At 37.0% G+C, this 12,789-nt stretch overlaps 3 protein-coding genes and 1 pseudogene across 4 annotated transcripts; 1 reads left to right on the top strand and 3 right to left on the bottom strand.

Moving 5' to 3' along the window:
• LOC104779137 (zinc finger CCCH domain-containing protein 33) lies at positions 87-2,477 on the bottom strand. Of its 2 annotated transcripts, none has more exons than XM_010503584.2 (7): positions 2,143-2,477; positions 1,856-2,013; positions 1,640-1,702; positions 1,393-1,512; positions 1,071-1,310; positions 649-972; positions 87-560 (listed from the first exon to the last, which is right to left on the bottom strand). In XM_010503584.2, exons 1-7 carry the CDS (start codon positions 2,195-2,197, stop codon positions 318-320), a joined length of 1,203 nt encoding a protein of 400 aa, XP_010501886.1. In that variant the 5' UTR covers positions 2,198-2,477; the 3' UTR covers positions 87-317. The 2 variants fall into 2 exon arrangements, with proteins under 2 accessions (XP_010501886.1, XP_010501847.1); XM_010503545.1 differs by having other exon boundaries at positions 649-978; positions 2,143-2,476.
• LOC104779061 (TIMELESS-interacting protein-like) lies at positions 2,768-4,742 on the bottom strand. The gene is made up of 4 exons (XM_010503487.2): positions 4,285-4,742; positions 4,073-4,195; positions 3,535-3,637; positions 2,768-3,328 (listed from the first exon to the last, which is right to left on the bottom strand). Exons 1-4 carry the CDS (start codon positions 4,594-4,596, stop codon positions 3,006-3,008), a joined length of 861 nt encoding a protein of 286 aa, XP_010501789.1. The 5' UTR covers positions 4,597-4,742; the 3' UTR covers positions 2,768-3,005.
• Positions 7,705-10,047, bottom strand: LOC104778986. Its single transcript, XM_010503412.2, has one exon. It carries the CDS (start codon positions 9,600-9,602, stop codon positions 7,812-7,814), a length of 1,791 nt encoding a protein of 596 aa, XP_010501714.1. The 5' UTR covers positions 9,603-10,047; the 3' UTR covers positions 7,705-7,811.
• The window catches only part of LOC104778900, a 4,370-nt pseudogene continuing 2,058 nt past the window's right edge, over positions 10,478-12,789 (top strand).

Below are 12,789 nucleotides of genomic sequence, written 5' to 3'. Positions count from 1 at the left end.
ATTTTGAAGAGAATTAAAAGACTGATAAAACAAAAAACAAAAAAAAAATAAGGTAAACCGGATCTAAACCGGGAATACAACAATGATTCCTTAAAGAACGGAAAGTCAAATTTGAGGGAAATTACTTTCATATTATTATTCTCTCACCTGATTCGCCAAAAGAATATTACAACAATGGCGATCAGATCAAGATCAGTTGTATAAATCACCTCTATACATTACTAATAGATGTTTGAGATTAAATGAAAATGAGACTTTACAGATTCCTCTTTTTGAAAAATCAAAGCTTTTTAAAAGCTCTTTCATCCTTCGTTTCTTCACTGCTGTGTATCAATAATGGTGGTGGTGTCTTTACCGGAGCTTGTTGTTGTTGCAGCAGCTTGTCTTGTTTCAGACACAGAGATTCTTCTGGATTGCCCACTTGATGATGTTTCCACAACCTCATCTGTCTCTGAAGCTGTGTTGTCATATGCGAATACTCGCATTGGGTGATCAAATTTACAGCTTGGACCAAATTTGCAGATTCCATAGCGAGTATAGAACACACACAATGGTTCTCCCTATCCACAAAACAATTTGATTCATCAAAACAATGCCGAGTAAGTCCTACTTCGACGACGTGAAAACCAAGCAACATCATGAGCTTACCGGGCGTAAAGGGAGGCCAATGGAACTAAGGAGACAATCAGGAGGAGGAGCTTGTCTGTCTCTAGGATGATGAAACTTGCAAACTGTGCCAAATTTGCAATCACCTGTCTTCATGTAGAATTGGCATTCTGGTTGTCCGGGTCTTTCCGGGAAAACATTTTCCCTTGGCAATGCATAGAATCCTCCTAACGGAACAGATGATCCCGGATTGAAACCAGAGAATGAGCCTTGAGACGGAGAACCTGACTCTTTGGTCTCGCTCTGTTGTAAGCTTCTGTTGTAGTTAAGATCATTTCCTGTACCTGAAGGCGAAACTGAGCCGAGCTGACCCTATCGAAATGGAGAAACATTTGATAAAAAAATTCAAAACCAAGTAAAACAAATAGGATTATTCTGAAGGTGCTGTTCTTTTGACAACTTACGCTGTAAGGGTTCCATCCTTGAACGGGCACAACTCCTTGAGGCATGATTAAGGAAGGATAGGTAGACGGATCTTGCCATCGAGGGCTGGCAATAAAAGAAGCTCTAGACCAAGGATAAGACTGTTGGCCAGAGGTAGGAACCATCATGTTGGTTGGTTGAGGCTGAGGGTGGTTGAATTTACAAGTGCCACCAAATTTACAGTGTCCTGTTCTTAGAAAATAAGCACAATCGACCTCATTCTGCATTTATATGTTGTTACAGAGGATCAGTAAGAGAATGAGGTAGTATATGAAAGTGAGAAAAGTCAAAAAGCCAATATACCGAGCGTAGAGGATAGCCTAACATATTGAGTGAGACTCTTCCAGCAATCCCAGCTTTGTTCCTAGGATGATGAAACTTACATGTTACTCCAAACTTGCAGGTTCCTGTCTTCAAATAGTACTGCGCAAACATACAATGTAAGTTGGTTTCGTGTAAGAAGATGATTCAAACACCAAACACCAAAGCTTGGGAAAAATGCTAATCTACAATGGACAAACCAAACTTCTTATAAACAACAATGGATCACCTCGCATTCAGGCTGACCAATCCTTTCAGGGTACTCACCTCTCATCCTTGCAGTGGCTATAACCTAGAGAGAGAGAGAGAGAGAGAGAGAGAGAGAGAGAGAGAGAAGAGAGAAGAGAGATCAAAACAACTCCAAAAGGGAAAAGCTTTGAGATAATAATAATCAGAGGAAACAGATCTCTAAACTCGAGAATCACAGAAAGAACATATATCGTACCAGTTCACGATCACGAGGATGATTGAACCGACAAGTAGAGCCAAATCTACAAAGTCCAGTTCTGATGTAGTAAGAACAGTCAGGCTCTCCAGGTCGTTCAGGGTACGAACCAGTTTCCATTGTTTCTTCTGAACCCAAATTCATTTGCCACATTGCGTCTGATCAGAACCCCCAAAAACAAGAAAAAAACAAAAAAAATCCGAGATTAAATCTGTCAATAATCAAAATAAAAATAAAAACTTTTCCGATCAAAAACAGAGAAAAAAAGAAGACGAAATTGAACAGACCTTGATTCATCAAAGGTGAGAGAGAGGACATGGGAACTCCGGCATTAAAATCCATAGACGTGAAGAAGAAGTAGAATGTCTCCGATGATGATGATGATGATGATGATGGTGGTGATGGTAATAAGCATCAGACATTATACTGTCATCACTCTCAACCGATCTTCTTCCGACAAGAAAATGGAGTGTAGAGAGAGGTAAATGACAATGGAAGAGGAGGAGGAGGAAGAAGACATAGAGAAGAAGAATCGTGTAAACAGAGAGATGTGAGAGAGGAAGTGAAGAGAGAGAGAGAGAGAGACGAAAAGCAAAAAAGCGTTCTCCTCTCACCTCCACACAAATCAAACAAGAAATTTTCACTGCAAAAAAAACAAACAAAATAATTAAATTAATTAATTCAAAGTTTTTTATTTGTGTGATCACGATGACGAATATACCCCTGCTATGTAAAGGGACTAGAGTCTGCCAATTTTTATTTTATCCTCTCCATCAAAATTGGACGGTAGAGAACACGTCAGAAACTTTTTTCTTATCTTTTGTCCTTTTCCATGTGGTTTTAATTCATTCATTTAAAATATTATTTATTTATTTAAAAAAAAATGAAATTACGCAAAATCACCTATAAATGTTGAAAAAGACAAATCTGCTATTGTGCCAATGATCAGCCTTGGCTGTGGAACGAATCAACGGTCCATAATTTTGGGTTCGATAGTTCTTAAACCGATTTCGAACCGGAGCAACACACACAAAAAAAACAGTTCCAGACATACATATGCTAAGACTCTGTTACAATTCTTAACTGTAATGGGAACACCAAAACGAAAAGATTCGGTAAATTGAGCATGTGAGTAAAACAAACAGCTAAGCTAATCTTGATTTGGTTGAACCCTTGCTTTGGCTCTTTCCAGCGCCTTTAGCCTATTAGCTTCCATACGTACTCTCTGTTCTTCGGAAATGTTCTGAGCCTTTTCCATTGCCTTCAATCTATTAGCTTCCATACGTTCTCTTTGCTCTTCTGTCAGTTCACTGCTTTTATCCATATTTTGTTCATTGCTAGGTAGCTTTGATGCATTATCAAATATCTCATTCAACATACTGTCTTGAAATGCATCAACATCAGCGTCAACGTCAACACTCCTCGATGGTATGTTCTCTTCGTCATGACTTGGCTGATCCATGTCTAGGTTACCTACAAAAGATATGTTTAATTACCTACAGGATTAATGTAATGGAGTAACAGAAATTGAACTCATGTAGAATTAAGCCACACATAGAAGCGTTTCCCTTTTCATATCAAGTTTCCAAAAACTTTTGCAGCCAACCAAATTCCAAGGATTGAGAGAATTGAGATAACAAAGAAGATTCAAGGGAGAAAGGCTGATCTGTTTGACGTACCTTGATCATCATCATAAGGACCAGTATTTTTTTCCTGTTTTTCGTATAACTTGTTTGGATCAACTCCGCTGGCAACCCTTTCTCGCAGTTCGTTTATACAATTCTAAAAGGATAACACATCATTATGTATCAGGTATAAATGCAAAAGCCAAAACATACATACCAATTGAGTGAATTTATCAATGTATCAAGTACAAAATGCAAATTCAATATAGTTACTAGCAGAACCTAAGTAAGAATGTTAAGTAAGTAAAGACTAAGGTATGATCACAATGATCATAAGTTATGAATCATAACAGCCTTACACGGTCTCAGATTCTAGTATAATTGGAACTTTCAAGCAACACATATTGATCACCAAATAAAGAGACGAGCAATGTAATTCTGATTTCGGTATACTGATTTGATACAATCATCAAAATAACTTCAGCCTTCAAATCCGGATTCATCAATATCAAAATCACCCACCACCATAAGGACCATTCAAGGTGCATGAAGGAGGAACACTTACAAAAATCAGAAAGAGGGGATTTTGTACCTTGACACGTTTAGTAGAAGCGACTTGTTGCACTTTATGCACAAACTGATCAAAGGAATAGTAAGGTAGCAAATGAGAGTGCCACTCACTGTACAGCCGTATCATATTCCCCAAATCGCTCACCTTTAAACCAAAAAGTATTCATATATTCCAAATTACCACAAAATCCGAAGCTGAATCAAAATTCAAAAAGGAGAAGAAGAGAGACTTGCCTCTTTGCCTCGGCCACGATACTTGAAGGATTTAGGGAAATAGCGAAGAACATAACCGAGACCATCCTCAGAGAGCAGTAACTCAGGAGTCAGCTTGGGTCTTTGAACTCTGGTCTTCGTCAATTTAGGAACTGGCCCTATGGAGTTTCCACTTTTCTTGGAGGATCTCTGATTGTCATTATTAGGGATCTGAGATGGAGCGGAAGAAGAAGAAACGGAATTATTACCGGCGACCGGAGCCGAGGATGGGCAATCGCGAGACCAGTGACCGGGACGGCCACACTTGAAGCATCCCGTCGGAGCTGATTCCATTATCACCCTTTGATGATCTCTCTCTCTCTCGATCTCTCTCTCTCTCGATCTCTCTCTGTTAGGTCTTTATCATTTCACCACCTTCGAAAAAATCACATCTTGGCGGCTTTACTTTTTTCGTTGGCGGGACAATTAGATGGGTCGAACCCGGCGGGTATTATCCGACCCGGTTTATTATAATTTCATTTTAGTCCCAGTGAGTCCAGTTCTACTAAAACAAACAAATACGAATATCTAGTTTTTAAGGATTAGAAAAGGCTACCTCTATAAATTAATAAGGTTGGGATCATAAAATTTTATTAATTTATAGAGATTTTAATTTATCATATCAGAAATTCAGATTTTAGAAGAAATTGTTGCTACTATTTTTCAAGATGATGATGAAGTTGAATAAGATATGACGATACCTTTGAAACCAGTTACACATAAGGAAGCAATTATCGCGTCAAGAACTCTCTACAATTTTTAGATGCGATTTAAGAAGACAACACCAGAAGTTTTTGATGCAGTCAGAAAGATTAGAGATGCTCTCCAACAAAAATGCAAATGCAAGAACAAACAAACAAACAATAATATATTCATATTTCACTAAATATTCTTATTTATATATATATATATATATATATATATATTAGTTATTTGATTATTAATTTATGATATTGATGATTTCGAAAAAATCACATCTTGGCGGCTTTACTTTTTTCGTTGGCGGGACAATTAGATGGGTCGAACCCGGCGGGTATTATCCGACCCGGTTTATTATAATTTCATTTTAGTCCCAGTGAGTCCAGTTCTACTAAAACAAACAAATACGAATATCTAGTTTTTAAGGATCATTAGAAAAGGCTACATCTATAAATTAACAAGGTTGGGATCATAAAATTTTATTAATTTATAGAGATTTTAATTTATCATATCAGAAATTCAGATTTTAGAAGAAATTGTTGCTACTATTTTTCAAGATGATGATGAAGTTGAATAAGATATGACAATACCTTTGAAACCAGTTACACATAAGGAAGCAATTATCACGTCAAGAACTCTCTACAATTTTTAGATGCGATTTAAGAAGACAACACCAGAAGTTTTTGATGCAGTCAGAAAGATTAGAGATGCTCTCCAACAAAAATGCAAATGCAAGAACAAACAAACAAACAATAATATATTCATATTTCACTAAATATTCTTATTTATATATATATATATATATATATATATATTAGTTATTTGATTATTAATTTATGATATTGATGATTTCGAAAAAATCACATCTTGGCGGCTTTACTTTTTTCGTTGGCGGGACAATTAGATGGGTCGAACCCGGCGGGTATTATCCGACCCGGTTTATTATAATTTCATTTTAGTCCCAGTGAGTCCAGTTCTACTAAAACAAACAAATACGAATATCTAGTTTTTAAGGATTAGAAAAGGCTACCTCTATAAATTAATAAGGTTGGGATCATAAAATTTTATTAATTTATAGAGATTTTAATTTATCATATCAGAAATTCAGATTTTAGAAGAAATTGTTGCTACTATTTTTCAAGATGATGATGAAGTTGAATAAGATATGACGATACCTTTGAAACCAGTTACACATAAGGAAGCAATTATCGCGTCAAGAACTCTCTACAATTTTTAGATGCGATTTAAGAAGACAACACCAGAAGTTTTTGATGCAGTCAGAAAGATTAGAGATGCTCTCCAACAAAAATGCAAATGCAAGAACAAACAAACAAACAATAATATATTCATATTTCACTAAATATTTTTATATATATATATATATATATATATATTAGTTATTTGATTATTAATTTATGATATTGATGATTTCGAAAAAATCACATCTTGGCGGCTTTACTTTTTTCGTTGGCGGGACAATTAGATGGGTCGAACCCGGCGGGTATTATCCGACCCGGTTTATTATAATTTCATTTTAGTCCCAGTGAGTCCAGTTCTACTAAAACAAACAAATACGAATATCTAGTTTTTAAGGATTAGAAAAGGCTACCTCTATAAATTAATAAGGTTGGGATCATAAAATTTTATTAATTTATAGAGATTTTAATTTATCATATCAGAAATTTAGATTTTAGAAGAAATTGTTGCTACTATTTTTCAAGATGATGATGAAGTTGAATAAGATATGACAATACCTTTGAAACCAGTTACACATAAGGAAGCAATTATCACGTCAAGAACTCTCTACAATTTTTAGATGCGATTTAAGAAGACAACACCAGAAGTTTTTGATGCAGTCAGAAAGATTAGAGATGCTCTCCAACAAAAATGCAAATGCAAGAACAAACAAACAAACAATAATATATTCATATTTCACTAAATATTCTTATTTTTATATATATATATATATATATATATATTAGTTATTTGATTATTAATTTATGATATTGATGATTTCGAAAAAATCACATCTTGGCGGCTTTACTTTTTTCGTTGGCGGGACAATTAGATGGGTCGAACCCGGCGGGTATTATCCGACCCGGTTTATTATAATTTCATTTTAGTCCCAGTGAGTCCAGTTCTACTAAAACAAACAAATACGAATATCTAGTTTTTAAGGATCATTAGAAAAGGCTACCTCTATAAATTAACAAGGTTGGGATCATAAAATTTTATTAATTTATAGAGATTTTAATTTATCATATCAGAAATTCAGATTTTAGAAGAAATTGTTGCTACTATTTTTCAAGATGATGATGAAGTTGAATAAGATATGACGATACCTTTGAAACCAGTTACACATAAGGAAGCAATTATCGCGTCAAGAACTCTCTACAATTTTTAGATGCGATTTAAGAAGACAACACCAGAAGTTTTTGATGCTGTCAGAAAGATTAGAGATGCTCTCCAACAAAAATGCAAATGCAAGAACAAACAAACAAACAACAATATATTCATATTTCACTAAATATTCATATATATATATATATATATTAGTTATTTGATTATTAATTTATGATATTGATGAGATCATATTTTTACATGGAATTTTTTAAAAAGTTATTAATTTATTATTTTATCAAATAATGTCCAAAATTACACTAGTCTCAACTTGGGACCAGAGATTTTTATTAATTTATGGGAAGTTATTAATTTACCGAGTATTAATTTATAGAGGTTCTACTGTATATTATATCACAAAGATTACAAATTTACAACTTCTTACATCCAAATTAAGAGGTATAAAAGGATCAAATAGGCTGTTGTGTGCATTTGTTTTGAGAGTGTCCCAACAAATGACAACGACCACATTGAACAATCCTTTTCGGTCTCTTGAGATTCTCAGCTCGAACTACTTTCTTCTTCGGCCTACCAGGCGGTCTCCGTGTCTTAGGCGGTAGTATTAAAGGTACGCATTTCCCGGGTTCTTGTTGCTTCTTTTTCCACAAGTTGATGTCTGGAGTTTCACCTATGATCTGGGCGTATGTCTGCTGATAGCTGCCAACCGTGAAGCATGGCTCTGCGAATTGACGGGGGTTCTGTCCGCACGAGATAAGTGCTGCCGCTGCGTGAGCACATGGTAAACCGTAAAGCTGCCAACGGTTGCAAGAACATACTCGTGTTCGGATATCCACGATGTTTGTTCTCTCCGTTGAAGCAATCTCGAATTCGACTTCGTTCGCACGCAAAACTTGGTAACAATCTGCGTCCGAGATAGCTTCTACAATCCGTTTATCGGCCGATGGAACTAGTATAGAGTTCCATCTCAAGCTTAAATCACGCCTGGCATCGAACCAAGACGACAACTGATTTCGAATGTGTTCCACTGTTTGAATGATCGGGAGATCGTGACATTGGATAGCCCAATTGTACAATATCTCCGTGATACCTAACGCAAAATGACCATAACGTACTAGGCCTTGGAAAAAAGCAACCGCCCAAAGCTCAGGTGGAAAGAGCTCAAACCATTGTATAACGTCCTGCGATACCTCGATCATCTCAGACATCTTGGATTCGAATTCTGATGCGGTGAGAGCGTAAACGGCACTCCAGAACATATTAACCAGCTTAGTGTTCTTGAACGTATCCCGGAAGTTCTCACTCACGTAATGGAGACAAAACCCGTGAAAAGCAGTAGGAAAGTGAGATTTCACCGCCGCCACAATCCCTGAATGTCTCTCCGAGAGTATAGTTACTCTCGGCATGCTCTCTGAATTCATCCCGAGAAGTTTCCTCAGTTCCGAGAGAAACCACATCCAGTTCTCATCGCTCTCTATATCAACAACGGCAATCGCTAGAGGAAAAAGACCATCATCAGCATCAACCGCAGCCGCACAGAGCATCGTACCCAAATACTTACCTTTTAAATACGCTCTATCGAGCTCAAGAAGCGGCCTACAGCCACTAGTGAATCCCGATATACATGCTTGGTACGCAACAAACAAGCGCTGGAAACAGTTTTCAGGTCCAGAGGAAGAAACAGAAGCAAAGCTCCCAGGGTTAACTAGTTTGATCTGCTCACAATAAGCAGGAAGAAGACGATAGCCTTCCTCAAAAGTACCATGAAGTGCAGCCATACCACGCTCTTTCCCGCGCCAAGCCTGCATATAAGAAACCGAAACACCATGCTCATCACGAATATCTTGTAATATCTCCTTTGGTTTGTACTGAGGATTATCTCTAATCCGTGCTTCTAACGATCTTGCAACCCAACCAACCGAGGCTTGATGATGATGCAGATCATCTAAACCCTCACAGGTGTGCTCGCCGTTAAGTGTCCTAACCGAAAATGTGGGAACGCCAGGGCATTTAGCTACATGAATTCTCCACGGACAACCTTCCCTTGAACATTTGGCTATGAGTCTGCTTCGGTCAGATTTCACAATACGAAGATCGAAGCGCAGAGCTAAAGCCAAATCTTTCAAAGTTCTTCTGCAAGTTTCCACATCGGGAAACTCTTTCCCTACTACCAAAGCATGGTCAGCTCCCAAAATATCATCGGAACCTAAAGCGATAAAAGTTTGATCGGCCATATGACGCATTTGCCAGATGTATTGTGATCAGTGCGAAACACCAACCAACTTAAGAATTGCACCAAACCCACTGTAAACCAAAACAACAGCAAGCAAAAATTTTGATTTGAGTTCGTTGTGCAACCAAACACACCCACAAAACCTTAATTAATCCATCTCCCCCCCCCCCCCCNATAAAAGGATCTCCTCGGAACTGAACAAAGAGCCAAATCAACAAATTACAGTAAAACAGGCAGGGGATGATCAAAAGAGGGGGAAATCGACGAATTACAAAGAAACAAGTCGAAATCACCAAAGAGGAAAACACAGTTGGAAAAAGCAAGCTCCCAGATCTGGATTTGATTAGTGAAGCGAATCACACATAATGAGGGCGCCGATCACATTTTGAATCGGAGACTTATCGTCATCATCTTTTCAGATAATATCAACGGAAGAAGACAACAGATGAAAGCGATGGCCGGAATAGTCTCAATGATGTATAAGAAGAGAGACAGATATTTATAATGGGCTTTTTTTGTGGTAAGGTATAATGGGCTTTAATTTGTTGGGTCCTTACGGCCTAAGCCCAATATATAAAAAGCTTTAATATATTATCACGCGAATTCTAAGATTTAAAAAAAAAAAAATACAAAATCTAATCTAATCACATAATTAGTATGTTGTTGTGGGACAGATTAATCCACTTCAAGAGGTAGGGATAAAACTATTTTAATTAAAGTTTTTTTCAAAATTAGGTTTTACAGAAATCGAAAGAAGAAAGAAGGATGGTTCTCCATGCTTTTGGGAGATTTGGAGTTTGATTTAAAAAAAGAAAAAACCAAAAAAAAAAAAAAAACGAAAATTTGATTACCGATGGTTTGCATTTGTCTACTTCATCTTCTTCCTCTCTTTCTAACTTTCATTTTTCTTTTCTGTTTGTTTCTCTTTTTACGTCGGTCCTTCAATCTCCATGAAGGACCCGACCAATTGCTAATTCCTAAACAAAAACTTTTTTATTCAAAAAAAAATCTTTAATCTTTTCTCTGTTTTAGTTTCTATTATACGTTACCTTTTGTTATTATTGATTCCGATCATTCATCATGCACTCTTCGTTAAAGAGCAAGAAATCTTCAGCTACGAATGAGACTCAAGACAATGAAACTAGACCACCTGGTATGTATGTCTTAATGTTGAATGAACCCTCATATACAATAAATAAAATGAAATAAAATATTGATTTTTTTTTTTTCTGAAGAGAGGAGACGGACAGAGGAAACAGAGGAATCTGAAGGAACGACGTTAAAGACATTCACTTTCCGGGAATTAGCGACGGCGACAAAGAATTTCCGGCAAGAATGTTTGTTAGGAGAAGGTGGATTCGGTAGAGTTTATAAAGGAACCCTTAAGTCTACTGGCCAGGTACGTTCTTTTTTCCCATTCATCGTGCATGATTCATTACCAAAGTAAAATATACTTTTTTTTAATGATCCATCATGAGAGAATATGTCTATTTTATTTTTGGGGAATATAATGTAGGTGGTGGCTGTAAAGCAACTAGACAAGCATGGATTACATGGGAACAAAGAGTTTCAAGCTGAGGTTTTGTCGTTAGGCCAACTTGATCATCCGAATCTTGTTAAGCTTATTGGGTACTGCGCCGATGGAGATCAAAGGCTTTTGGTCTATGAATATATCTCTGGAGGTTCACTTCAAGACCATCTTCATGGTATTAATTATATTGATATATTCTCTTATTCAACACATCTTTTTTACTTTCTTAGAACATGAAAAGCTGAGTTTTTTTGGTATGTTTGTTTTTGCTTAATTAACCAAAATCAGACCGTGAACCGATGAGTTGGACAACTAGGATGCAGATAGCGTATGGCGCAGCGCAAGGGCTTGATTACTTGCACGATAAAACGAATCCACCCGTGATATACCGAGATTTGAAAGCTTCAAACATTTTGTTAGACGATGATTTTTCTCCTAAGCTTTCTGATTTTGGTCTGCATAAGCTAGGACCAGGGACTGGTGATAAGATGATGGCTTTATCTTCCCGAGTAATGGGAACTTATGGTTACTCCGCCCCTGAGTACACGCGAGGAGGAAATCTCACTATGAAATCAGATGTCTTTAGCTTTGGAGTTGTGTTGCTTGAGCTCATCACCGGTCGAAGAGCTCTTGATACCACTAGGCCTAATGATGAACAAAACTTAGTTTCTTGGGTAAATAAATATCTATAATAAACCATGAAATGTGCTCTTTTTTTCTTTTTTTTTTTCAAATCATATATATAAATAGTTGTTAAGGTTTCTGAAAAAATCTTGTTATATATGGCAGGCACAACCTATATTTAGAGATCCTAAGAGATATCCGGATATGGCAGATCCGGTTCTGGAGAAGAAATTCTCAGAGAGAGGGTTAAACCAAGCAGTGGCAATAGCTTCAATGTGCGTACAAGAGGAAGCATCAGCTCGTCCTTTGATAAGTGATATAATGGTGGCCCTTAGTTTCCTTTCAATGCCTACAGAAGATGGTATTCCCACAACAGTTACGGAATCCTTCAAGGACAAGAGTATGTCTATAGCCTTAAGCCGGCATGATTCAAATCTTGTATCTCCTGCTACTGAGCTAGCTACGGAAGATGACAAGTCGAGTACTACATCATCAGACGAAGAATCATCTTTGGAAAACGAAAAAGAGAGTGTGAGTAAGAAGAAACTTGAAGAGGAAGATAGCTCAATGGAATCTGATGATGGGTCTGATTCTAACTCTGAACATGAAAAAGACCAAGATAGTCCACAACTAAAGCCTGTTGATGATAAGAATGCGGCGCAAAGCTTGAAGATATAGCTGGGAAGATATAGATGTCAATGATGAGAGGCTAAGCAGCCAGAAATCAACTGACGAAAGCACTTCTTCACACTATGATAGCGACAGAGATCACGATTTGCCTAGAGAGGATGAGAAAGAGAAAGAGAAAGAAGAAGAAAAAGAGAAAGAAGAAGAGGAAGAGGAAGAGGAAGAAGAAGAAGAAGAAGAAGAAGAAGAAGAAGAAGAAGAAGAAGAAGAAGAAGAAGAGGACGAGGAAAAGCATAGTCATCTTGAGCACAATCATAGCTCAAAAACTGATGATGATCAAAGTGTTTACTATGATAATGATGATGATTCAAGAGATGACAATAATGAAGCATCTTTGAAGCGGATAGAATCAGAG

This window comes from Camelina sativa, chromosome 1 (assembly GCF_000633955.1).
Source record: "Camelina sativa cultivar DH55 chromosome 1, Cs, whole genome shotgun sequence".
NCBI lineage: Eukaryota > Viridiplantae > Streptophyta > Magnoliopsida > Brassicales > Brassicaceae > Camelina > Camelina sativa.
This window is presented reverse-complemented; position numbering and strand designations above follow the sequence as displayed.